The 26285-nt window shown below is 36.1% G+C and overlaps 4 protein-coding genes across 4 annotated transcripts; 1 reads left to right on the forward strand and 3 right to left on the reverse strand.

Moving 5' to 3' along the window:
• Window positions 1-2659: 2659 nt before the first annotated feature.
• Window positions 2660-5843, reverse strand: K09E3.7 (BZIP domain-containing protein). Its single transcript, NM_078374.5, has 7 exons — window positions 5748-5843; window positions 5015-5698; window positions 4281-4823; window positions 3877-4230; window positions 3477-3830; window positions 3077-3430; window positions 2660-3030 (listed from the first exon to the last, which is right to left on the reverse strand). The coding sequence occupies exons 1-7, from the start codon at window positions 5802-5804 to the stop codon at window positions 2797-2799; spliced, it is 2580 nt and encodes an 859-aa protein (NP_510775.1). The 5' UTR covers window positions 5805-5843; the 3' UTR covers window positions 2660-2796.
• A 1468-nt stretch (window positions 5844-7311) lies between these two features.
• Window positions 7312-9422, reverse strand: cnp-3 (Calcineurin-interacting protein 3). Its single transcript, NM_078375.9, has 4 exons — window positions 9336-9422; window positions 8598-9284; window positions 7871-8479; window positions 7312-7817 (listed from the first exon to the last, which is right to left on the reverse strand). The coding sequence occupies exons 1-4, from the start codon at window positions 9417-9419 to the stop codon at window positions 7596-7598; spliced, it is 1602 nt and encodes a 533-aa protein (NP_510776.1). The 5' UTR covers window positions 9420-9422; the 3' UTR covers window positions 7312-7595.
• Window positions 9423-18813: 9391 nt separating this feature from the next.
• Window positions 18814-21239, reverse strand: T23C6.4 (Caprin-1_dimer domain-containing protein). Its single transcript, NM_078376.7, has 5 exons — window positions 21121-21239; window positions 20320-20478; window positions 20111-20267; window positions 19943-20062; window positions 18814-19572 (listed from the first exon to the last, which is right to left on the reverse strand). The coding sequence occupies exons 1-5, from the start codon at window positions 21227-21229 to the stop codon at window positions 19092-19094; spliced, it is 1026 nt and encodes a 341-aa protein (NP_510777.1). The 5' UTR covers window positions 21230-21239; the 3' UTR covers window positions 18814-19091.
• Window positions 21240-22833: 1594 nt separating this feature from the next.
• Window positions 22834-25959, forward strand: mdt-1.2 (Mediator of RNA polymerase II transcription subunit 1.2). Its single transcript, NM_078377.6, has 9 exons — window positions 22834-23005; window positions 23068-23201; window positions 23906-24133; window positions 24198-24302; window positions 24346-24534; window positions 24582-24891; window positions 25181-25358; window positions 25405-25516; window positions 25644-25959. Exons 1-9 carry the CDS (start codon window positions 22835-22837, stop codon window positions 25783-25785), a joined length of 1569 nt encoding a protein of 522 aa, NP_510778.1. The 5' UTR covers window position 22834; the 3' UTR covers window positions 25786-25959.
• The last annotated feature ends 326 nt before the right edge of the window (window positions 25960-26285 follow it).

The raw sequence follows: 26285 nt of genomic DNA on the forward strand, positions 1-26285 counted from the left end.
TGCAAAAACCTTACTTTGCTCCTCCAGAAGCTCGCTAAGTGCCGTGTTCCCAGAATGCCTCCAATGTCAAACTAGAACAATAGTCCTAAGAACCATTTTTAATTTTTTTTACCATATCCCCTTAATCCCCAACACTTCTACGATTCAAAACGCCCGCTTAGATTTACACGAAAGGATAGGACAAAAGGATAATTTCGAAAACCCCGACTTAGACCAAGTCCACGTTGTCCTTCACACAACGACAGCCGTCACGTCGATGTTTTCAACCCCGGAGTGTTGTGAGATGGTCCCATCTCCCAATTATCTGGTACTCTGAGACACTCGCGAATACTCCCATCGTGTTCGCCGTACCAGAAAACCTATAAACCGCTCCTTCCAGTCGCTCTATCTCCCCCTTTCTCTAATCTAATGCGCGCCCTCATTTGAATCTCCCGCCAAGCTCAATGGTCTCGCAGCGAGTGTGCGCCGCGGGTCTCACCGCGCGCCCTCCTTGCTCGTCCTAATTCGCTGGCCTAAATTAGTTTTCGCCTCAACTCCCTTCACTCGTCTCGTCACCGCACCAGCGGCACGTTCCTTCTTTTAATTCTTTTATATTTAACACTTCCCTTTTCTATCATTCTTTAGCTAATAAATGGGGTTTCATGGTAATATCCTGTGTTACTCGTTCACACCGCTTATCCTCCTCTTCGCTCGGCACTCTGCAAACGCCAGTTCTCTCTTAGACACTTCTTCCGGCTTGACCCCAGTGCGGCTCCCCAACCCGCTATACTGGGCGGTCAACAGAGAGAGAGAGGAGTTCAGCAAAGTTTAAAAAAGACCTGTCAAAAAAAAGATAATGCCAATAAAGATAAAAACTTGCCCACCGAACGGAGCGGAATAGAAAAAATGAGAATAACAAAATGAGGAAAATGAGAGGGCCAAAACTATCGATTGCGCGTAACGCCATCACTGTCCGCGCCGACATTCTTTCAGAAATGCACAGTGATGAGCGAGAGAGTGCGAGACAAGGGAGCAAGGTTGGATTTCCTTTTCGCGCACAGTGACGGCACAATGAATGGGGAGAGAATAACAAAAGGTGACGATTGAGGATGAAACAAGTGAAAAGTAGGAATGTCCTAGAATGGGGAAATCCTCGCTTTATATATTGCGGCTCCGGTGTGAAGGCGGAGTCGCCGACGCACGGGTCAAACACATAGGTCAAACATTTATAAGTCCAGTGGGGCGACGTTTCTTGCGGATTTCGTTGTCGGCGGCAAAAGGTGTATGTCCGAAGACAAGACCCATTCATTCAGAAGTGTGTCACGCCAACCTGGAAAGATAAAGTGTGGCTCTTATAGAAAGGGAATGTGAGAGGGACATCTCCTTACACTATGGGCGTGAACAAAGGTTATCAATAGGGCATTAACACGTGTGAATAGAACTGAACTCATTTGTTGATTATATATTGATTCCCGATTTAACCTCATCAAAACATTGTGGTTTCGACTACCTTATATCATTCTCACGGACATATCAGTGGCGATCATAGATTCGAAGAGGAGGTCCTGGTAACGTGTCAAGTGAGTGAAACTCAAGGCTGGCAACATAAATTAGCTGTAAACATCAATTTTTGATCTCTACGCCTTGGAAAAGTTACTGGGAGTTGACAGATTTAGAAGTTTAGTTTTCTGGTTTAATTCGAGTTAAGGGAAATTAGTAAGGAGTGTAGTAGTGTCAGTGAAGATCGGAAAAGACCGGAGTAGACAATTTGAAAGGAATTGTTCGGAGTCAACAAAGTTCTAGGAGGACCGGAGTTGACGAACCGAGAGAGTTTCTCCGGATTCCTTAAATCTAAACTGATGAGGAGAGTGTTGAGAAGTGGTCCAGCGGAAGTGCATCTTTTTAACCTCATCAATAAATCGTGGTTTTGACTAGCTTCTATTGTTCTCACGGCCACAACAGTTGCGATCAGGATGTTTCTATGCTTTGGTTTGTCTGAGTAACTGTTTTTGTATTATGAAAAACTAAACATTTACTGGCAAAACGCTCGATTTTGTATTATTTCTATTATTCAAAAATATTTCATTAATAAATCATTCAGAAAATTGAAAAAACTCTCGTAGATTTTGTTAAGCAAGTAATAATTTATAAAAGAAGGTTAGGATTATGGACATTTTTAATGAGTTGGTTTATGAGGATGTAGCACTGTATTTCCTCTTTTAGTAAAGCATGAAATCCTAATTTTTAGATACAAATTTCCTCGAATTTCTCAAAATTAATTCGGTATTGTTTTCCATAAATATAATTTTTATTGCTCTCACACTGCTTTCTAACACAAATGAACCTGGAATAAGTTCTTCATGCAAGACTGGAAAAAGTACAATATAAATCATTTTCATGTTTTTAAATGTTTTGAAATTGAGCACAAAACTTAAACAGATGAAAGCGAGCAAGTTCTCACAGCCTTACTATTTCTCCAACTTTTATTTCTCCAGACTTGTTGCAAATTCTTTAAATCTTCATATGTATATCTTTCATATGTATTATGAAAGTGAGCAGAAAAAGCTGGAGTTATCAATTTTCTTCGAAGCTGATAAGACTTGATATCCACACAATTTTTGCTAAATTCATCTGCATATTCCAAAAAAGCGAGTAGATTGCGAGTAGACAACATGGAGCTGACAAGAACATGTTTATTTGTGAAATTCGAGTGGGAACTAATTAATCTAAAGCTAATTATTTAAAAATTGAGATAAAACTACTTTTCAACAATAAAAATCCAATACACATTTGAAATAAATTATTCTGATAATACTTCTAATACTTCTGACACGCTTGAGAAACATTATTCAAAAACGCTGCCATGAGTTGATGGTTTTCGATATGCCCCAAAGTTGATGGGGTTGGTGAATTGATTTGAGCAATGGCTCCTGGAGCAGCAGTGGGTAGAATGTTTGGATACGACATAATTAGAGGCATTGTGCTCCTCGAGATCATTGAAGGATTCGGTGTGATCACTGGTGGAATCATTGATGGAACAGGTTGTGGTGTCTGAAAAATTGATATTAGTTATGGACAACATATTTGTTCAACTCACAAAGGAGAGTGGCATAGTTGGATGCTGATTCCAAACAGGGAACCGTGACTGTTTAGCTTCCATGTTAGAGCCACGAAGTTGTGTGGGCAGTGGTCCATTGATCGTAAAATTTCCACGCTTGTATGACAAACCGTCCACCCTATCAAAACAGGCTTCCCGTTTTAAAGTTGAGGCAGGAACGGTTCTTTGCTGCTCTATTGCTCTCAAAAACAAAGTGAGTGAATTGGCTGGAGCAACGTCTCCCGGAGCAATAGTGTGTCGAGTATTTGGGAACGAAATTATTCCAGGCATTGAGCTCGTTGAAGGAATCGTAGGGATGAATGCTGGGATCGTTGGTGGAGTTGATTGTGTGGGCTGAAAAGATTATTTCAGTTAGGGTCAACATGTTTGTTCAACTCACTAAGGAGAGTGGCATCGCAGGATGTTGATTCCAAACAGGGAACCGTGACTGTTTAGCTTCCATGTTAGAGCCACGGAATTGTGTGGGAATTGGTCCATTGCTCGTAAGATTTCCACGCTGATATGACAATCCGTTCACCATTTCAAAAACGGCTTCCTGTTTCAAAGTGGAGGCAGAAACTGTTCTTTGCTGCTCCATTGCTCTCAAAGATGAAACGCGTGAATTGATTGGGGCATTGTTTCCAGGAGAAATAGTGCCGTGGATATTTGGGAACGACATTATTCGAGGCACTAGGGTAGTTGAAGGAATTGTAGGGATGAATGATGGAATTGTTGATGGAGTTGATTGTGTGGGCTGAAAAGACTATTTCAGTTATGGAAAACTTGCTTGTTAAACTAACAAATGAAGGTGCCATAGCTGGGTGTAAATTCCAACCAGGAAACAATAATGGTTTAGCTTCCATGGTGGAGCCATTTACATGTGATGACATTGGCACACTATTTGGAAGATTTCTACGCTTGCATGGCAATCCGTTCATCCTATCAGAAACGGATCTCCGTTTTAAAGTTGAGGCAGGAATTTCTCTTTGGTGATCTATTGCTCTCAATGACGAAGTAAGTGAATTGATTGGAGCAACGTTTCCCAAAGTAGCAATGTGTGGAATACTTGGGAACGACATTGTTGGAGGCACTGTGCTCGCCAAAGGAGTTGTAGAAATGAAAGCCGGTATTGTTGATGGAGTTGATTGTGTGGGCTAAAAAAAGAGTTTTCCAAATCGATAGTTTTTTTTTTCAAAAAATTTACTATTGTGGAATCTGGTCGCAGAAGTTCATCAATAGAGAATCCCGCACGCTTTCTGTTTGAAGAGTTGAAGGTATCATTTGTTCCTTTTTGATCTAGAGTTGAAGCTGGAACTGTTTGACGTGTCAGTGTGATATATGGAGACGGCAAGGCGGTAGGTGTTGCATGAGTAGTGAGAGCCTTCACATCCTCTACTTGAAGTTTTTCTTTGAACTCTGGCGAACAAGTTGTTAACATGTCCACACTTTGCGGTCGATCAATCGATGCATCCATCTCACTTGCGATAGTTGTTTTTCTGTTAGTTAAGAAGGAAAACGACAAGGAAGTGTCTTCACAATCTAACTCGATTTCTGGAATATCTTCTGTCCAAGGAAAATCGGCACTTTTCAACAACGAAATCCAGGCAGCAGAAAGTAGACGTGGTATTTGTGAGTCGGGCGCGAAGTATACCACAATTCTTTTCATTTTTTCCTTGTCTGCATCTGCTGCGTGTTGAGAAAAGGTGATGAAAAGCAGGTGATGGATTGCTACGATTTTGTTCCAAATCTGAAAAAATAACACGCTTCTGTTGCAGTTTTATTTGAGGAATGTAAAAGTTTATCATTGTTTTGAAAATAAAATAAGGTAGAAAACCTAATCTTTTACCAAAAATTTGCTATAAAGTGTTGGGGTCAATTTTTGCGAAAACTTAGCAACATATGCTCTACATAGTTGTCCTAATTCATGTTTTAACTTACATATTTCTTCCGTTCGTTGATGTACTCCTGAAGCTGTTCTCCTTGGACCATCATTGTATTAATGCTCTGCCAACATACCCAGCAATCACTTTTCAATTGCTCCCGTACAATTCTGCGATTCAACTCGAGCTTTGACGATGCATAACGGGTTTTTTCCTTTGAAGAATTCATATTGTCCTTTTGGCTTGTGAGCTTGTGATATTGCTCGCGTAGTTTAAGCAGATTTTGGGCGTAAAAATTGGAAGGCTCTGTATGGTGGTCGACGAGCATGGCGGCTTGGCCTTTTTCTTGGAAACATGCCAAAAAATCATCAACATGTGGAATTTCACAATGAATTTTGTGAGGCGCATCGATATTTGTGTACTTGGAACAAATGTCTTCACACTCTTTGATCATGGATCTAATATTCACTTCCACTGTTTCCACGGACATCTCCTCGATAAATTGCTTGAATCTCCGTTCAATCGCTGTTATTTTGAAGAATAGTTTTTGGAAAGTGGCATATTCACGATTCCTTTCTCTATACTCTTTGCAGTCCTTCCTGTACCTCTTTTTGCGGTTTTCTTCGGACTCTGGCTCGGCTCTTTTATGACAAGATCTATGTTTTACACGCTTTAACAAGCTCCTGCGGTCAAAGATAGATATGTCGATCTTTTTAACTTTTTCTGCCAAACCTTTCATATTCTGAAAATGATAGTTTGACAATTCAGAAGCTTAAAGAAAACAAACTAACCAATAAATGATAACTTTCATTGTCAGGTTCAGAATTTCTCACGGATAAGAGATCCATTTGCTATTCACTTTCCAAGTTTGAATATTAAAACTGAAATTCGTTTGTTGTGTTGGTCAACAATTTGAAGTAAAAAACAAAGAATTAATTATGCGGCAAGAACAATCGCACTTCAAAAAAAAACATTCGAATAGCATCATATCAAAATATTATAGAACAAGAGCCCAACAAAAAGTTTCAAAATGATTTGCAAGAACGGAAGCATATTCTCACTCACCGAACGCAGTTATAAAGACAATAAAATCACTGTCAAACGCGTGAAATGGCATGGACCATAGAATGCGCGAAACACCGCCGCTGTCAACAACAACAGTCTTCTAGAATTGCAATGGGATAAGCGAGAGAGTGTGAGGAAACGGGAGGCGTAGCGCGCGATATTAAATTATTTTACCGCGGTGTGCGGAGGGCACTGTCTTATGGACAGGGCGGAAAGGACGGCAACTGAAAATAAGAGGTAGGCAAAAAAGTTGACGGCAGTAATTTGGTCAAAGATCTCCTTTGTTGCTCAGGACAGGAGCTAAACCTCTTCCCAAAATAACTCCAAAATACTTTCAGATTTTACTGATCCGCACAAGCCATTAGAATCATAAAAAAAACAGTTTTAAGGTATTTTTAAAGACCTCACACGCATGGCAAAACACACAGGAAATTTTCAGATTAAAATTAAACGAGATGAAACAAAAGTTCACATTTTTTGCAGTGAAGTGTTCTCCGTAAATCCTTCTCTTGTCTGATAAAAAATTTTAGTGTCCAGAGATATGAAATGATATTTTTCTAGATGCGTTTGTGAAAAAAAACCTGCCCAATTTAGTTTTGAGACACTTATGTTTAAAAGCTAATGTTTGCAAAAAGGCGTTGTTTCTGAAACTTTCCGATCCCGTGGAAATGAGCTTTACTGAACCGTCACTAACTGGAAAATGTAAAAAATACATTGGTGATTATTTCGTCCGATTAAACAGTTTGACCTATCTAAAATTAAATTTCACAAAGATAGGTAACTTCAAAGCCAACTTTATTCCGCAAAATATAGTTTTAATTCAAGAATAATTGTCTCGAAAGTAAATTGAGCAACATTTTATTTAAAATTCGGAATTTCCAATTGATAAGCGTTCAGAAAATGGATCACTCATTCTATATTTCTTTTCACAGCATACGGTATTCCCTATTGAGAGGAAAATAAAAAAACTTCCACTCCCTATAGAAGACTAACAGGTTTTTGTGAAAAGTGAGAAAACACCGTTCATTAATCTGTAATTACGATGACCGTATAAAATTTATATTTTAAATTTCTTCAATGCGTTTTCATTTAAAATAGTATACGGTAAGCAAGTTTTCACTGCTAATTTTTGCACTACTCCATGTTCAAAAAGTCAGTTATTCCCCCATTCCACATGTTCTAGACTTGCTGGCAATTCTCCAAAAACCAAAGACGACTGTAGCATCAGAAATAGATAAAAGTGTTGAGGGGAATCACGCGTTTTTATAAACTGTGTCCTTAAGAACACTCCGTTGTTGAACTTTTTATTTGTGAAATTCAAATGTGAGTTAAGTGAAAACAGAACAGAATCAATAAAGTAGAAAACAAAGAAAACATAGAAAATTCAAATTTTCTGAGCCCGGTAATGTTGATAGTCAATATATGAATCGATTATTTAAATGAGTAAGTCCCTAGAAACAAATTGATTATAAAATTATCAGTTGACAGTCCTACAGTACCCTGAACTAATTGTGAAAGCATACGGTTTTTATTAAGATTGCGTTAGAACAATGAATGTTCATTTAATAATTTAATTACTTCTGACATTTTTGAAAAGCGTGATTTAAAAATGCTGCCATTAGTTTTTGCTGCTCTAATGCTCTCAAAAATGATGGGGTGAGTGAATCGATTGGGGCAACGTCTCCCGGAGCAGCAGTGAGTAGAACATTTGGATACGGCATCATTGGAGGCATTGTGCTCGTCGAAGGAATCGTAGGGATGAATGGGGGAATCATTGATGGAATTGATTGTGGTGGCTGAAATATAGAAGTTTTTGAAATGGACGAACATTTTCTCAAAAAAAACTTACCATTGGAAGTGCTTGGTAATTCACCATTGGGTACATCATTTGTCTAGATGGCATAATTGTCTCAGTGCGCTCTGCTCGATTGGGTTCATCAATAGTTACACGTTTGCCGGTTGGACAGGCCAACAAGTCACCAAATTCTTTACGTTTTAATGTCGAAGCTGGAACTGTTGGGAGTGTGAGTGTTCCGGATGGTGATGGCAGCGCCGGAGGAGTTTCTTGAGTCGTTGAGATCTTTCTATCTTGCACTTGAAGCTTCTCTCTAGGAGAAAGCGTTTGCTCTGGAGAAAGCGTTTGCGACATGTCCATACTTTGCGGTCGATCAATCGACATATCCATGTCACTTGCGATTGTTGTTTCGTTGTTAGATAAGAAGGTAGATGACGATGGAACTTCTTCATATTCGACTTTGATTTCTGGAATTTCTTCTGACCGTGGAGACTTGACAACATTTGGCATTGGATTCCAGACAACAGATAGGTGCCCTGGTGTTCTCGAAACTGGAGCAAAATATTCCACAATTCTTTCCATTTTTTCCTTGTCTGCATATTCTGGATATTTACAGAACATGGTGAAAATCTGGTGGTAGACAGCTAAGATGTTGTTCCATATCTGAAAGTACAAATTTTTTAGAAAGTTCTACTCATTCTAAAGATAACAACTCGTAAACAATAGTGTTCTTTGCACAGGAAAAACCTCGGTTTACGAACACCTAACAAGTTAGACTTACATCTTTCTTCAGCTCGTTGTTGTACTCCTGAAGTTGCTCTCCTTGGACCATCATTGTGTTAATGCTCTTCCAACATACCCAGCAGTCACTTTTCAACTGTTCCCTCACAATTCTCTGATTTAATCTGCTTTTTGACGACGCGTAATTGGTTTTGTCCTTTGAAGAATTCAAATTGTCCTTGTGGTCTGTGAGCTTGTGATATTGCTCGCGTAGTTTAAATAGATTTTCGGTGTACATATTCGGAGACTCTGGTCGATGCTCGAAAAGCATCGTTGCATGCGCTTTCTCGCGGAAAATTGCCAAAAAATCTTCAGCCTCGGGAATTCCAATATTAAATCTGTCGTTTGAATCCAAATTCGTGTACTTTGTTAGCATCTCTTGACAGTCTTTGATCATGGATTTAATCTTAACTTCCACTGTTTCCACTGACATCTCCTCGGTCAATTGTTTGAACCTCCGCATAATGGCTGTGATTTCAGAAAACAGCTTTTGACACGTGACAATTTCATCACGATTCCTCTTGGTATACTCCCTGGAGTTTTTGCTGCTCTCCTTTTTCCGGTGCTCTTCTGACACTGGTTCAGCTCTTTTGTGACAAGATCTTTGCTTTCTTGGGTTGAAAAGTCTTGTGCGGTCGAAGGCGGAAATGTCAATTTCTTTAACTTTATTAGTTAATTTTTTAATGTCCTGAAAAAATTTAGATATACTTAAGTACACTTGTAAAAAAGAACAACTAACCATGTTATGGTAACTATCACCTTCGGAATCTGAGCTTCTGACGGATAAGGCGGAACCTGAGTTTTCGCGTTTTAGGGAGCGCATTCTCTGAAAATTGAAATTTAGAATCACTAAGTCACTACGAAGAGAGTAAGAGAAATTGTCAAAAAAAAAGTGGAGAAGAAACGTCAAGAAATCTAAGGTCAGCAATGGGATAAAATGTGATAAGATTGCCTATATAAATACAATTATTTTATCAATCAATTCGGGGTGTTGTCTCGACCGAACACAACATGACAAATCGGATGAAAGTGATGACGTGACGGTCTGACAAATGTCATTTCGCAATTTGGGGAATTGTCATTGTCACATGCGTAACGGTCAGTTGGTGAATCAGTCAACGCCCACGCTGAGAGAGTGACAGTCACAAGTCGAAAACAAAGAGATAGAGAGAAGATAATGGAAACTTGTTTTATTGATCTGATTGATAATTGTGATTGGGGAAATTTTACTGTTTAATTTTTAAGTGACGTTTGAAAATGTTGTTTTAGTATTTTTTTCAACTTTATTTTTTCGAGACTTCTGTTTTTTATTTTGAGCTCAAAAGGTAATTTTTTTTAGCGAATTGATTTTGAACTATTAAAACTTGGCTCTTTCACGTTACTTTAGTATACATACTGTCATAGGAAATTTTAACTTCGTAAGAAAACAGTTTTTAGTTTTCTGAAAAAATGTAAATTGCTCATTTTTGGTTTTTTTTTGAAATTCAAAACAAACTACTATCATATGTCACAACTACTTATTAAAAATTGATTTCTCAAATTATTTGTAACCAAATTGATCAATGTTAATATATTGACTAATAGTAAACTTCAAGAAAAAACTAGCCTCTTAGTTAGAACAAAAAAATATTTTGAAAAATTAGGAAAACTAACTCCATTTGACGTTGACGTTTAAGACAACTAGAAAAAAACAAGCAAAACAAGCAAAACACCAAAACAAAAGTGACAACAAAAACCGATAAAACTGTTGCAATGTAAGCGTTGTATTGCAAGGAAAGAGAGAGTATGTAGGTCAACGCGTCATAAAATCAGCAGTGTTCGCATCAAATTCTTGCACACGGGAAGAATAGGAGGTCAGTTATGGTTTCTTTTGTGGTTCTTGTAACATTTACATATACAAGACAGACAAAAAAAAAGTGAAAGTTCTTTGCGGCATTGAGTCTTTCTAAAAGTTCATGGGACTTTCCCTTTGTCTCAATAACGACTGTGCCGACAGCTCAAACTTGGGCATGGAAAATACTAAAATGTTAAATTGAGAAACGTAATGGGTGGTGGTGTTGGAGTTACGAACTATATTAGTTGAATGTTTGCCAACTGGGTGATAAGAAGAAAAAAAAAGATAAGATGAGCCTATAGTGAGGCATTGAAAGACATTTATTAAATTAGCAACGAACAATGAACATTCCAGAGAAAAAACGCTTCTGTAAATGGGCGGGACACTTTCTGGGAAAGGTACCAAATTGGAAAAAGGCGGATCGATTGCTCCGCATGCGGTAGTTTCCCAAACAGGTGAGCAATGATCATGTGACGTTAATGTCACGCAAATGGTGTCGAAATTTCTAGACTGCCGTTATGTACGGTGTGCCAGATAAATTTTTTTAACACCACAAGTGCAAAAGTCCAATTGTACTTTAATCATTGCAATACTACTACACTTTATTTTATTTGAAGTGCAGGTAGATTGTGTTACGTTAACAGAGGAAATTCAAAAACTAGCACCTGTTCAAAATTAGTTCCCAGTTGAAAATTACTGTATTTTTCCGTTAGGACTGTTTGAAATTTTATGCAAACTTGCGAAAAAGTGTGAGTTTTTCAAATTCTCAATAAAACAGGGAACTTTAAAGAATTCTAATGTTGGAAAAGGGTCACTAATAAAGATTGTCAGACTAATTCTAGCCATGTAATATTACTGAAGTACTATGTATAGCTCATCTAGACGTTGAGACTAAACCATAAACTGACAATATTTTTGTTCACTTTTCTAGATCCGTTTATCCAAATTAATAGAAAAAAGTCGAGTTACAAAGTTATTGTTTTGATATACTGATAATTTTGTAAAAAGTCTCACAGTACCTCTATAGTACCACTTCCTCAATATTTTTTGAAATTCAGTTGAATTGACATTTGGAGTAACCGTATTAGCCAAAAAAAACATTGACTACTACTCTTGTTACAGTTGGCCTAAGGACCTTACTGTAACGTTGCCAACCGAAGCTGAACAACTGCGCTCATTCAAAAATATCACTGCAGTAAAACTGACTGACATCAATTAGAAAGTTTCGAATAAAAAGTACAACATTATCTGTAAATTTTTTGAGTCATTGGGAGTCACACCTAGGTTTAGGAGTTCTGGACATATTCTATAAGCTTACTCATTAGGCAAAGAGTCGCCCTTTAAATTATCAAAACGTGGAAATCATGCTGGTATAAAAACTAACATATGATATTCATGTGGACACTATTTATAAGCATGTGTTTTGAAATATCACATCAAAACTTCTAGAATTTTCTACGGCGTACTGTTTCATAGTAAGCAATTAGGTACTTGTTTACATCATATCAGGAAATTCAACAAACACGTTTACGCAGTACGGTAAATTAATGAGTTTTGATAAACTTTCTTTTCGAATTCGCATTACCATCTTTGCTGCACACACTGTTGACCGATCAGACAACAGCTAAGAAATTTTTGCAAAAATTATCATCTATTTAGAGTCAGCAAATTTTAAATTTCTTGGAAATCTCCGAAATGGCCACACCACGTTGTTATCAGTACATATGAAATTTTTATCGGAGTGCTTGATAGACATTAGAAAAATTTTACTTTTTGTATGAAAAAAGAAATCAAACTGGTATTTCGTAGTTTCGAAAAAAAAAAACAAATTTCAACAAAACGAACCGAGCAGCTATACAGTTTTGATTCATGAATATTTATATGGGAGATTTGGAGAATTCGGTTTTTGAATGCATTTTTTTTGGATACAACGTGGAATTTGAACAGAGTTGCAAAGAAGAAAAAAAGATGGTCTGGAAATTACAATAATTATTTTTAAAAGCACACTTGAAAGCAAAGTCGGAAAATAACTGGAACGCTTTTTGAAACTTTTTGTAATCACGTTTGGCGAATCACCATATATTTTTGTCAGTCCGCCCAGAAGTATATTTGTCACCCCCCCCCCCCCCCCCCCTTCGCCAGAAACCTCTTACAGTTTATTGGGAAACTTATAGTGATGAAATTTCCTATTAAAAAATGATCTAGAAACAAAATCTTCTAGAGATTTTTAAAAAAAGCTATCAAAGAAAAAAAAGGGAGTTTATATACATTGGTAGATTCTTTCAAAACTTTTTGGATACAACGTGGAATTTGAACAGAGTTGCAAAGAAGAAAAAAAGATGGTCTGGAAATTACAATAATTATTTTTAAAAGCACACTTGAAAGCAAAGTCGGAAAATAACTGGAACGCTTTTTGAAACTTTTTGTAATCACGTTTGGCGAATCACCATATATTTTTGTCAGTCCGCCCAGAAGTATATTTGTCACCCCCCCCCCCCCCCCCCCCTTCGCCAGAAACCTCTTACAGTTTATTGGGAAACTTATAGTGATGAAATTTTCTATTAAAAAATGATCTAGAAACAAAATCTTCTAGAGATTTTTAAAAAAAGCTATCAAAGAAAAAAAAGGGAGTTTATATACATTGGTAGATTCTTTCAAAACTTTGTATGAACAGTTTCGAACTCTTCACATATCTTGCAAACAGCTGTAGTAATTATTTCAGCCAACGTATTCCCTGTGCTTTGCTAGTAAGTCTGAAATGTACCGTCTTCAAATTAAAAATGTAATTTTTGTCGGCTCCTTATTGAAACACAAAATTGTATTCACTGCAAATAAACTTAAGGTAGAAAACTAAATAAATAATTGAAAAATACGTAGGAAATGTTAAACTTTTCAAGAGTAAAAAAAACATGTTGAACATTTTCAGTTATCAACCGCTATATCTTTTGGCACGCAGCCTATTACATGGCCTACAGCTATAAATGCTGCATTAATACTAAAATGAGGGATGCCTGTATGAAAAACTACAATTCAGCAAAACTGATGTGAACTGTGAAAAAGCAATAAGAAACATTTAGAAAAATTGGATTCAAATGAAAAAAATCAAGACTAATTTCAGTTTATTTTATATGCATTCACAATTGATAAGATACAGTAACCCTATTCTGAGGAAAAAAAAAGTGAATTTGCAGCTCATTTTCAAATTTTTTGATTGGCATGCACGAAAGATATGACTATTTTCAGTGTCTTGAAAGGTTGCCATGTGGAATTTCTCCGATTAAATCTAATCAGAAAAAATTCAAACAGGAAGAAACCTTCCTTTCTTTTAAGCACGTGCATAATTTCCATTCTCTCTGGAAACGTCTGTGAAACTTTAGCAATAACTGACAATGTCTGAAAGAAAAAGGAAAATGCATCCTGTGGTCTTCCTAATTGTTAGGGTTTGTCTTGGCCAGTTGGTTTTGAACAACTCGTACAACATTCTTCGAGGAGTCATATGAAGGGTTAGGGATCTCTCGAGTATGACGAATCATTGGTTTTTTGTCTGGTAGTTTTTAAACAAGGTTTTTTGTAGGACTGATTTGATTTAAATGGAATATTTATTTTTGGACACAAATTTAGATGCAATGCTATTTTCTCAGATTTTCTGCCGGAAAATTTTTCTCAAAAAGTGACCAAATTTGAATTACCGTATTTCCTCTATTAGTCTTGCAGCCTCTATTCGTCTTGCACCCCTATTAGTCTTGCACTCCTACGTGTCGATTGAAAATTAGTCTTGCATGCAAGACTAATAGAGGGAATATGGTATTTTAATATGCATATTATCATACTAAAAATATATACAAATTTCAATAACAATCCAAAAAAATATTACAACAACAATAGAGGTGTAAAAGTGGCAATGATGTTTCAAATTTAAAAAGATTCAAATTAAATAAATTTGCTCCAAAAATCAGAATTGCGGGAATAATAAGTTTGATAATTTTTTGTATGTATGCTTTTTACAAGCTTCTATTCTGTTGAGAATTCAGTGCCAGAACACATTTACTATGTTTACCACTTACATTACTTATAAGTACTTGATAAATATTCATAAGTTACGAATTTTATCCTGTATTCAGGTGCTTGATCTTTGCCCTCAGATAAAAAAAAACGCTTAACGACGTTTTGGAGAACGCGAACCCGGTATCTAGAGTAGAACCGGAATGATGACAGCTTTCTACAAAAGATATTGCTACAGTACCATCACAGTAAGTATTTACATTGTACAGTACAGTTATTTGTTTGCTCATTTTGCCAAGAAATGGCTCAAGACAAACAGCACTGACTTCAAACTTTGTTGCAATTGAAGTAAACTCTATCTGGTGCTTTCAATTAAAACATTATTATAGAAAATGAGTAGGATATTCATATTGTGAAAAATAACAATACTAACGTTAGATACAACCTTAGCAAAAATGATTAGGATGAATTTGATAAGATAATTAGATATTTATGTCACAGAAACTAGAGAACCTTCAAAGTATTGACATTTTGGTAAATTTAGTAAAATTTAAGTAAAAACATAACCAAAATTTAAGTGAAAAAATTATCTAAAAAACCAAGGTACTAGCTCAGAAAAACATAATTTTCTTTCAAAAAACCGTTTAAAACACTTTTAACTCGGAGAAAAAACTCAATCAGCAAAACTGGGTTGCGAAAGTTATCTTGAGCAACTCATCAAATAAGAAAATGGGATAAATATTTACCAACCCTCTCTTGGTGGAAAAAACGGGCGAACAAATCACAAAATGACTAACGGCAAGTACTTAGATGTTTTGTAGCAGCTACTAACTAAAATTTGGCGAACTATTACTTACTTCAATAATGAATCTGCAACGTTTATCATACTGTATCTGCTATGACGCATAACACAGAACTAATCAGTTGTTAATAGTAAAGTAATTCATTATTTCATTTTGTGATTGCTGTGATAATGCAAAGATACCGTAACCAGAAACTAGAATGTTCTTACAGTTTTGAAAACAAATTTGAAAAAAAAAAACAGGGGTGTGAAATGCTCATTTGTTGATAAGATAATGCCAACTGCAAAACAACTCACTGTTAAAATTAGTATTATTGTGTGTTGATAAGAAAAAGGGGTATCCCAGGCCTGGACGGGTTTCCACAGTAAAAAGGCGTGGCGCCAAGCCTTCCTTTCTGCATCTTTGCTTGAACTCAATTGTATGGTTTTTGAGCAGATGTACATACATACGTATTTCACTTGGTGTCAGAGTGTCCGATTTCGGTTTGATCTACGAGAATTGCGGAAATTTAAACGCGTTTAGACGAAGATTTCTCAACTGGCTCGAATGGTCAAAAGTGTGCTGGCGTCACACTTTTCTGAGCAAAAAAACCATTGTTTACAGTTGATACTGAAATGAGACAGCCTGACAAAACGTGGAATTTCAAATTTATTAATTTCAATTAACTTATTGCATATTTAATAACGCGCACATTGGCTAAAAGGCAAAAGCACGAGGAAGGCATTTAAGTCGCCTCTGTGAACGTCCAAAATTTATCAGTATTCTTGGCAACTCACCGCAACTCATCCACTAACTTTAGCAATTTTAGAAATGCCAAGCGCAAAACTTGCTAAAATTTGGTAAAAAAATTGCTACAGTTTGGTAAAATAGATTAGGGAGAAGTTAGGGATGCCCTCAAAAATTTGCACTGGAAATGTTTCTAAAATTGGCTGAACTTGGTTAAAAAGTTGCTCAAGTTGGGAAAGAAGTTGCTAAAGATAGCTTGAAAGTTGCGAGACAATAAAGTTTGTTGAAAAGTTGCTAAAGTTGGTGGAAAAGTTGCGGCGAATTGCCGAGTATCAGTTTGACGTAGTGTGAAATAGTAAAACTCCTAATAAATTCAATCTTGAAAATTAAATTCGAGGCTCCGGTTTCAATATCTAGAATGATTACAGCGTAGACGCTATTAGCAACGTGGAAAAATTTTGTTAACAATCTGAAAAACGAATTTCGTATTTGTAGAAAGTACCACAAGTTATTTTTCAGAAGTATACTGCTCAGAATTGTAACCCGACGACATTTATGATGTCTTGTTTTCAGGGAAGATTTCGTCTATGACCTAGAATATTCTTTTTTGAAAATGTACCAACTTGGTAGGTGTTGCAAACAAAATTGAAAACTGCCGATGTACCATGTGACACCTACCTATTCTTTTAATGATTAACTTCATTAAAACAATTGTGAAATCCGACAACTCCTTTCAAAGGATGTGTGTTTGTAGACTTAAAATGGGGTGATAGTTTTGAAATACATCGAGGTATCAATATTCAGAAATTCGAAAAGTTTCGAAAGACTTCAATTGCAAATTCCATCCCGATGTGTAATCAATAAAATTGTGAAGGGGGTTATCAGAATTAAATGAAACGCCAAACCTAGAGAGTGGGTGAGACCCCGGACTTGAACTCGTGACCAGATTGCACCGGATTGCTAACGGCCATCGCATTTAAATATCCCGAAAAAGTTCATAACTCAACTTGAAATATCTTGACGAACTATTACCAGCCGCTTTGGAAAAATGTTTATGTCGGTTCCAAGTTTTACAAAAAACCTACAGCTATGTAGGTAAAATGTTCACTTTATCAACTTGTTTGTATCGCAGCTGACCCATTTTTAAATGCACTTTTTTACAAAAGTTATTGTTGTGCTTTCAGGAAATACATGTCATTTTCAAATTTTTTGGCGTTACAACAAACCACAAAGAAACTTAGTAAATTTTACTCTTCACAAAAATTGTCATATTTTTAAGTTACAATCTTTTTACACATATTAGGTTGACAGCCAACACAGCTTTAGATTTGCAACATGTTATTCTATCACATATAAATTGACACTTAGGACACATAAATATAGCAGAATACACATATACCACATATCGACACGTATAGTCTACGTCAGCGTGAGATCCATAAAAAACTGTGTGTTCCTTTAAACGGATGTGTTCAATGAATGGGATCACAAATTTTGAGAAAGCATGCTAATATTTTGAGAAACGCGGGTTTTGATTACTTTCTCCAAAAGTGAGGGTCTGGCAGTATGAAAGCCTCTACAAATACCTGGTACCACTTATAATCAATTCCGTGTATCAAAAATTAATGACACTTACTCAACTACCGTGTTCCAAAAAAAAAAGAAGAAGAGTTACAGAAAAGCAGTTGAAGAGTTATAAGTCAGTTGTTAAAAATATATATTTTAGAAATTTCAAATGTATCCGAACACTAACAGTTTAACAGATTCGCGTCTTCCGTATTTTTTATCTTCCAATTACAACCGAATCAAATTTGGTGCCAAGATCTTTCACTTTGCTGACATGTAGTTAGAAAATCCCACAAAAATTTTAATTTTGAATGTCTCACTAAAAATTTCGCAAGCCCTCATGTCTGATAAGAGAAAATGTCTAGACTACGATTTCAAGGAAACACAACATTGAACACAAAATTTTACAAAACACAAAAAAAAGTGTATTTGTTTAATTTTTAGATATTTATACTACACACTGTTTTAACAGTATTTATTGAACACAATATTTCCGGCTTTGACGCCATCATGCTCACAGAGATGACGTCAAATTGTGCAAACAAAATTTTATGCTATTTAACCATAGTTAAAGGTCATCTTCAAATACTGAGTAATGTGAAATGGTGTGTAGGTGTTTGTTATCAATTTGATATTTTCTCTATCAGCAAGGAAACAATGGTGATAAAATATATATTAGTTTGCATAGGTTTAACTAATAGTAAATGAAATTCCTACTTCAAGGTCAAAATCATTGTTTCCATATATATTCGAAATAGAACTTTAAATATCAGCAATCAGTTTGTACTTTTACTTTTTTCAAAAAGCTAGCGTCGTGAAATGACAGCAGACGTCATTGGATCATTATTTTTGTAATAAATATACATTTTCTGTCTGGCGATATTTGAACACTTGTATTTGTTAAAATTTTGCTTTTGAAATGTTCCAAACTATTTTGAAAATTGATATGGATAAGCGAGTAATCACAAAAATTTCTTTAGCCAAAGTTATGCAGCTTCAAATTTTTAAAAATACAATTGAAAATCCACACGGCCGTGTACTATACTCGGAAAATTGGATAAAAACAATTTTAGATAAACAGGGTTTTTGTCAAAAAAAATTGCTTAAAACAGAAAGCAGGACGCCATAAATCTAGTTTTTTCTTAAACAATGTGCTCAAAAACTCGAAAATTAACTTATAAAACTCTTGCACAAAAATGTAAATAAATATACATATAAGAATTGAATTTACGTAGTATGAGCATACATTTTTTTGGAGACATTTCATCTTCTTTTAGCTTTTGTTATTTTGTTGAATTATTGTTTACTTCCTGTATGTTTATTGAACAAAAACTTTATATAAAAATTGGTCAAGTACATAAGAGCGCGAGGAGATCGAATGATAAATACTTGATGAGTATTTGAAGAATTAGCTTTGGCTAGTGATTACTGAATAAAAATCAAGCATACTTTTAGATGAAAAAAAAAGTGTTAAAAATGACAAAATGAAGCAGAAACACGGTTTGGAAAACAACTCGCAAGACGAATTTACAGAATCAACAATGTCAATCACTCAGATTATTGATTATTGATCTGTCTTCCAGGATGTTTGATTATTCTTGTACTCTCCGGTCCAGAATCCATTGTTGCCGCGATTACTGTTGTTCCAGTTGTTGTTGCTACGACGCCGACCGCCACGATTTCCATTGTACCCTCCGTTTCTGTTTCCGCGACCACGGAAGCCCCCAAAGTTTTGCCCATTTTCAGAAAAAGTTGCATTGTTCACATTTCCAGAGTTGAAAATTGCTGCGTCATCGTTACTTGGCTGATACGTGGTGCCATTGTTGGTGTAGTCTATGAAATTTCCATTTTGAGGAGTGAAGCACTGGTTTTCATAGAAATGAGTGGCTGGTTGAAGGTCCTGAGGCAGTTGTACCACGTCCGAGTATTTCTGGTGGCGTGGGCTATTGTAGCTGGATCGTCTTGAGCCGTTCTCATTTATATTAGCTCTGTGACCCGGGCTGAATGGAGCGGTCTCGTTTTTGTTGCGTCCTTTGTAGTTGTTTCTGAAAAGATAAGAGTTTCTTATATGTTTTTTTTTGCCCAGGTTTTCTATCAAACTTCTGTCACTGAAAATAAAAAGGTAGAATCATCAAATTTGAACACCAGATGTGAACAATCGCAAATATATATTTATGAACCAAAACAAAACATTTTTCGAAAGAATGCAGCATTGTTCTTTATTTTTCCATTTGTGTTTAATACTAATAGTTAGGTTGCCATGCCGGAATGAGAATTTTCTAGATTTTCCGAAATGAGCGAGTTCCTCAAACTCACTCTAAAGTTTCACTCAAAATCAGCCCGAATGATCAGTTCCCAGTGATTTAATGTTATTCTTACCATGGTTAAACATGTAATAACCACTAAAAAACTCACTGTTTATATCCATTTCCGTTACCACGCCCGCCACGATATCCTTGGTTTGAATTCTTTTGATTTTCTTGAGTTCTCACTTTTTCAGGCGCAGTTTCATTGTTTTCAGAAGGGATCACATTACTAAAAATATAATTTTTCCATCAAAAAGATAAATGATGTATAACTAACTCGTTTTGAGTTGGTTCTGAAGTCTCTTTTTTGGTTTCAGCTGTTGGTTTGTCGCTTGACCCCCCTGCGATCTCCATCAATTCAAACGCTCGTACAACACGACCATAGTTTGGATCCACGGGTTTCTTGGTTTCGTAGGTGAAATCTTCATCGGTCACTGAAAAATAATGAAATTTCATTTAGAAAGTTTTTCGGAAAAAAAATCTTACTTGTAGATAAAATATAGTCCAGGTACGGGTCTCGAGTGAGTAGATTGTTGTATTTTGCACTTTCCTGTTGTCTTCGGAGATGTTCCTCGCCACGAATAATAGCTCCATCGTCCATTCCTACTTTTTTCTTTGCTGGGTACACAAAATCCTCGTTTTTCACTAAAAAAATGAAGTTCACCAAAAGTTTTACATATGATCAATTTCCAAAAAAAAAAAATCTGAATTTGAATTTCTGTAAACATAATTCACACCGCACACTATTCAGATTGAACCTTTACGAGTAATTGATCAACTTTGGACAAACTAAGTTCAGACTTTGAACAAAAATGATCAGATCTAGCAGACCTTGATAGTGAGTTCAGGTTCTCGCTTTAAAAAAAATGGAAAAAAAATTCATAGCAGTGGTGATTGTTTGACAATTAAGTTTTGTTCTACAGTCTTTTTTTATATTATTCACGCTATCATATGCATGTATATTGTTTCTCAGCAGGAACTCAAAATAGGTAGTCTATCCCCCTCATTCTCTTAGTCCCATAATAATTGTTTTCACACCTTACACAACCAAGTAAATAAGCCCCTCGTACCTCTGAATCTCCATGACAACCTGATCCAGTTTATGGTCAAACTATGTGAGAACTCAAGCTCTACGCTAAACTGTTAAAGTTTGGCTCGACACAAAAATAAGGCATTCTATATTTAAAAGTGCAACAGTGTGGACAACCTCTAGAGAATTCATGGAATCCTCAATGAGAAATTCTGGCTCAAACGAGCTCATAAGCTCAGTGTATCCAATCAACTCACTGTTTTTGAATTGAGACTCCATGAGTGCAGCTGTGGAGTTCCAGTAAAGTTGTGATGATTTGAAGTCGAATGGTTGGTTTTCTGCAGGCTGTTGACTGCTCAGCGACATTTTGTTAGCTTTAAAATTTACAGATTATAAATTCGAAAACAAGTTCGCTCAAGTGTGCAAACATCGAAAATGAAGTGGCCAATTGAAATATGAGAGTGAAGAAAGAATTGGATGAGAGAGAACTTGTAAAATCCAAAAAAAAAAACATTCGACCTAATACCAACCAGTCGAGACGAAGAATGGAAGACGGCGAGACAACGAAACCAGCAGCACAGCCGCCTGCCCGCCCTATAAATTGGACTTGAAACAGAGACGACGACGACGAGGAAACTGGTGGGTCTGGCTGCGCAGTCAATGCACACAACGGCTACACCACCAGAAAATTGAGGGAGAACACAGAGCACCGTTGTGCAATTCCTCGAAGGTCCAACATCTGTTGAGGCGAAAAAAGCGCAACAGTGTTCGAGCACCTGTTCGTCAGATGGTTCAACAAAGAGATGAAAGAACATTGAAAGATTTGTGATACATGCTATATTCGTTTTGGGAAAATTTTAGATCAGCAGATTTTTTGTTGAATTGTGAACGATTTGTGGAAAAATTCTCGAAATTTTTGAAATTTTCAGCAAAAATGTTCATAACGTTGTGAGATTGCATTGGGAATCCCACCGAAACATGGCATGTTGTGAAAATATATAAAGCTTGTTTATAAATTAGATGAAACTTAAAAAAACGGGGAAAATTTGATATTAAGCAACTTGAAATTAAGTTTAAAAAACTGCCAGGAGTCTTTGATGATTGAAAAATACCTAGTAAAAATAATGCATAATCTCACGGTATAAATTTTTTATTTGAAGAAAAATTTTAAAAATTTAAGGGTGTAGAATGACAAAAGTACGACCGTTTGTAAACTTATCAAATTTTGTTTAAGAATATGTATGTATTATACAAAAAGAAGATAAATGTGTGTAAAATCATTTTTTTAAGTGGCAGTATCATTTAGTGATTTTTAAAATGCAAAACCGTTTTCAACACACTTTTAAACTACTTTTTTTGTAATGAAAAAATTATTTTCAAAAGTATTCTCGGCAAAATATCTTAGTCATATTCAAAATGGGCTATCATTGGGAGTGTTTCCATCAAGATGTTTTCACAATTTAGTAACGATTTTCAAGCCCCAATAAAAACAAAAACTATACCGCAAATACTTGTCCAGATTCACATTAGGTCCTAAAAAATATTGTCATTCGCCCTAGGATTGAACTGAAAATATAGAAAAACACTGGCATGGAAAAGCAAAAAAAAATTTTTTTTGACAAGTTCTTCTTCTTCTCGAAATTCCCATACTTATTTTTTTCCATTAGCAATTGTAATTGTTCATCATCGTTTCCATGTTCTATGACACCACTTTTCTAATGTCTTGGCTGTGTCCTTCTCCCCTCCATTGCCCATGTTCCTCTCCCGCTCTCTCAAACACGCATTAGCTAGAGATAAGGTATCCAAGGAGTGTGCAGACAGTGTGCAAACACCATCACGGCATTTTGCGGACTTCCCTTTGAAGACGACATCTTATTTTTTATTTCTTTTTGTTTATATTTATTTTTTATTGTTAACTTTCCTCTCTTATTTGTAAATTTGTATTCAACTCGATTAAATTTCGATTTTAGAATGGTTTCCACTCCATCACCGAAAACGAAAGTTTACCTGTTGGAGCAGCGGAAGAATCAAGAGCTCAACATTGAGCATATTGACGAGGAAATGAGATTGGAACAGGTCCGGCAAGCCGCATCAAAAATGGAATGGACATCATTCGGGCAGGCTGTGAGGCGAAACTTGTTGGTAACTATTTTCTTTAAACTTATTTATTGTGAAAGACAATTTGAAAAATGCATGAATTGCAGGAAAAACGTAACACAATCGATGCTGATGGTAGAATTGACGTGCTCAACGGGATTGCGTACATGAAAACAAAAATGCCAATCGAGGAAAACAATCTGATGGAGGAGAAGATACGGGTTATGGCTGAGAGTCTTGGGTAAGTTTTCAGTTAGAGAAATGGCGTTAAATTTAGAAAACTGCCATAAAAACCTGGCTTTTTTGGAACCTAGAATTTAACTGCTAAAAATGATAGAGCATTTCCTTGCACCTATTTTTCACATGCATCAAAATGTATAATTTTTGAGTGCTCTTAAGGTAGAATTCATTTGCCGATTGAGCATTAATAACTTGGAAATCTATTTTTCGTAGCACCTGTTGCTTCAAGAAAGAAAAAAATCAAAAAGGAGTAGACCCACATATACTTCAAATTTTCTGAAACACTGTCAAGTTTCATGTTTTCTTGAAGAACCAAAATCAGTTCCACATCGGACCCTAGTTTGTAATAAAAATATTGTACTTGTATCCAAGATTGAGACGCAAACCTGTCAAAAACTAGAAGAGTTTACCGACTGCCAATTGCTAGAAAATAATCGCGTACTAAATATACAAAATTAAGAAAGTGAGCACCTACTCAATTTCTCTGAAATCTTTACACATTATTACATTTCACAAATAAATGAAAGTACTGCACAACATTTGTTTCTCGATAGACTAGTTTCCTTTTAAAAAAATTAGAAACCTGGTACGTTGGAGTCCGACAAAACTTATACATATTCCAACGTTATCCACTTGAAATTTGCCTAGCCATAACTTCTAATCGCTCAAAATTTATTAAAATACATAGCTCACTTTTATTTCCAGATGCTTGCACAAACAAACTTCTCGCGGATGGTCCATCAATCGTCAAGAAGATCTCATCATGGACTTTACTGTCAACGATGGTGAAGTGACAACCGTTGTGCTTAGTTTTTGGGAAGAGCCTTCATTCTACTCCCCAGAAGCTACAAGAATGCTCCAGTTAGGGATGTGGACAGAGCTTCGAAACCGAATCTCAGATATGCTGTTGACGTATGATAAGTTGTTGAGCAGGTATGTTGTTTGACTTTGAGCAAAGCAAAAAATAATGCTTCTAGAACTCACTCCCATTTTTCAGAGACGATCGTAGAAACTGCATGGGAGCTATGAGAATGCTCGAGATGCTTTTTGGACACTTCTCTCAAGACCCTTCCTACACTTCAATTCACAGATCCAACTATGGGTAACTTTATAATTATTTTTTTAATGAAAAATTTTAATTTTAGTTTCTACCTTCCACGTAATGATCTCCGCGCAGGGCGTGTATATTATTTGGCGGAACCACACTTTCGGAACATTCGCTCCAAGGATCATATTTTCCAGTTACAAAAGGATGATCACGAAGTTTTGCCATACTTTGAATTTTCGTTTGCCAAGCATGATAGCCCGTGTACACTTCCAGAGTTTGACACAAAGTGAGTTCATTCACATCTTAATATTATTGAAAATTGTAAATTTCCAGAGGCTGGGCAGAATCTATTGAAGCAAACGCTGTGATTTGTATGAAGCTATCCAGAGGGTTCAATCTTACTGAAACGACTAGAAAGAAGTTGGGAGCAATCAGTGCAAAGACTCCATCCGTTAAGCATTTCACAAATAGCTATCGCTACGTGACTGGAGCGGTGAAGATTGAGAACAACCTGCAGATGATTACACAGTTTGGCGATGGACAAACTCAACACTTCTACAATGTCGATGTGAACCAGTTGCGCAATGATGGTGACTCTGTGATCACTGAGATTTATTTGAAGCATTTGCAAGATTTTCATGAGGTAAGCAGTAGTAACATAGATTGTATTTTAAAAGCGCCAGTTTCATGATTCAATTAGCAAAAACATAAACATTTGAGTATCTTTTTTGTTTTGAGAAAATAAGCATACATGCTAATGCATGCTTTACATAATATGGACACACATTTTGCAACTTTCGGTTTTTTGCCACAGGGAATTATTGAACTTTGTGAGTCCGTTCAAATACTAGAAGTAGAAATATTATTTAAGACATCATTAACATATGTAGTCAGATATTCCACTACTCGATAAAAATAAATTATAATTGCAGATAATTGCAATTCTTCGCAACGAAGCCATGCATATCAGCCTTTGGGAGTCGATGATATCCGCGTGTTATGAGAAGCAGGGTATGAAAAAGCACACGGTTGCCGCAATCAAGATGGACGTTTTTCTGACAAGAGAGCAAATTGTAATCACCTTTGATACAAAATTTGCGCCGGTCAAAGGTGAGTTCTAGATAGATAAAGTGTTTAATATTAAGTAAATTTGCAGTTGTAATCCAGGATAGTGGAGTTTGTGAGGCAAAGGTGAATGTTGTGCATGCACAGACAGGCCTCCAGATTGCTGAAAAGATTGATGAAACATTGAGCAGAAAACTCAATGAGTAAGTTGAAACCGTACACTAACGCAAACGCAGGACTTGTTGCAAAGTTCCTGAGAATGTCAATAGCAGTTTTGGTGCCAACTCTTTGTCCATAGAACATCCTAGAGAAAACATTTGAAAATTTCAGAACTTGGAGCATTCCAAATATGCTTACCTACGCCGTGTCGGGTAGTGACTGCAACTTGGCAAAGATCAAAGTTCCGTTGAGAAGTGAAAACCCGGAGACTGTGGGCCCAATTCCAACTTATGCGGCTGGACGTTCCTTCTAACGGATTTTTGACTTATGATGTGTTTGTATAGTTTTTGTTTTATTATATACTTGAGCCTTATTTGATACTCATTTTGATTGTTGTGAATGTTTGAAATTAAGTTTTATATGCATTTGTATTATTTAAAATTTGCCATCTGAATTTTTCAAAGAGCTGAAAAGCAGAAAAAAATGATTAGAGGTTTTTTGCATGAATACTGAAAGTTGATTACTTAGGGTCAAAAATATCTTTAATAGTCAAACTGGGCAATATTTTCTTTAATTATGTCAATTGTAAGCTTGCTGAAAATATATAAAAGTAGCTCTAGTTGCCCAAAGACCTCGAAAGTTTACCCAAACAACTAAATTTCATAATGAGACTTTTCAAAGTTTTTAAAATATTTTACATTGCAGTTCAAAATTTCAAAAAAAAACTGTTCAATTCAGCTAAAATCTTCAATATTTATGTTTGTATGTGGCACATGGCCGGAAATCAATGTTCATTTAATGATCATTGAAATT

The sequence above is a fragment of the Caenorhabditis elegans genome, chromosome X (genome assembly GCF_000002985.6).
Source record: "Caenorhabditis elegans chromosome X".
Taxonomy (NCBI): Eukaryota; Metazoa; Nematoda; class Chromadorea; order Rhabditida; family Rhabditidae; genus Caenorhabditis; species Caenorhabditis elegans.

Coding starts and splice junctions, on each gene's coding strand:
- mdt-1.2 (NM_078377.6), top strand. CDS start 22,835: ATGGTTTCCACTCCATCACCGAAAACGAAAGTTTACCTGTTGGAGCAG. Junction 24,134..24,197: donor TATGATAAGTTGTTGAGCAG/GTATGTTGTTTG, acceptor CCCATTTTTCAG/AGACGATCGTAGAAACTGCA. Junction 25,517..25,643: donor TTGAGCAGAAAACTCAATGA/GTAAGTTGAAAC, acceptor TGAAAATTTCAG/AACTTGGAGCATTCCAAATA.
- cnp-3 (NM_078375.9), bottom strand. CDS start 9,419: ATGCGCTCCCTAAAACGCGAAAACTCAGGTTCCGCCTTATCCGTCAGA. Junction 8,480..8,597: donor ACAACGAGCTGAAGAAAGAT/GTAAGTCTAACT, acceptor TTGTACTTTCAG/ATATGGAACAACATCTTAGC. Junction 7,818..7,870: donor ATTACCAAGCACTTCCAATG/GTAAGTTTTTTT, acceptor TCTATATTTCAG/CCACCACAATCAATTCCATC.
- K09E3.7 (NM_078374.5), bottom strand. CDS start 5,804: ATGGATCTCTTATCCGTGAGAAATTCTGAACCTGACAATGAAAGTTAT. Junction 3,831..3,876: donor CAGCTATGGCACCTTCATTT/GTTAGTTTAACA, acceptor TAGTCTTTTCAG/CCCACACAATCAACTCCATC. Junction 3,031..3,076: donor CAACTATGCCACTCTCCTTT/GTGAGTTGAACA, acceptor TCAATTTTTCAG/ACACCACAACCTGTTCCATC.
- T23C6.4 (NM_078376.7), bottom strand. CDS start 21,229: ATGTCGCTGAGCAGTCAACAGCCTGCAGAAAACCAACCATTCGACTTC. Junction 20,268..20,319: donor GGACTATATTTTATCTACAA/GTAAGATTTTTT, acceptor ATTATTTTTCAG/TGACCGATGAAGATTTCACC. Junction 20,063..20,110: donor TCAGAACCAACTCAAAACGA/GTTAGTTATACA, acceptor TTATATTTTTAG/TAATGTGATCCCTTCTGAAA.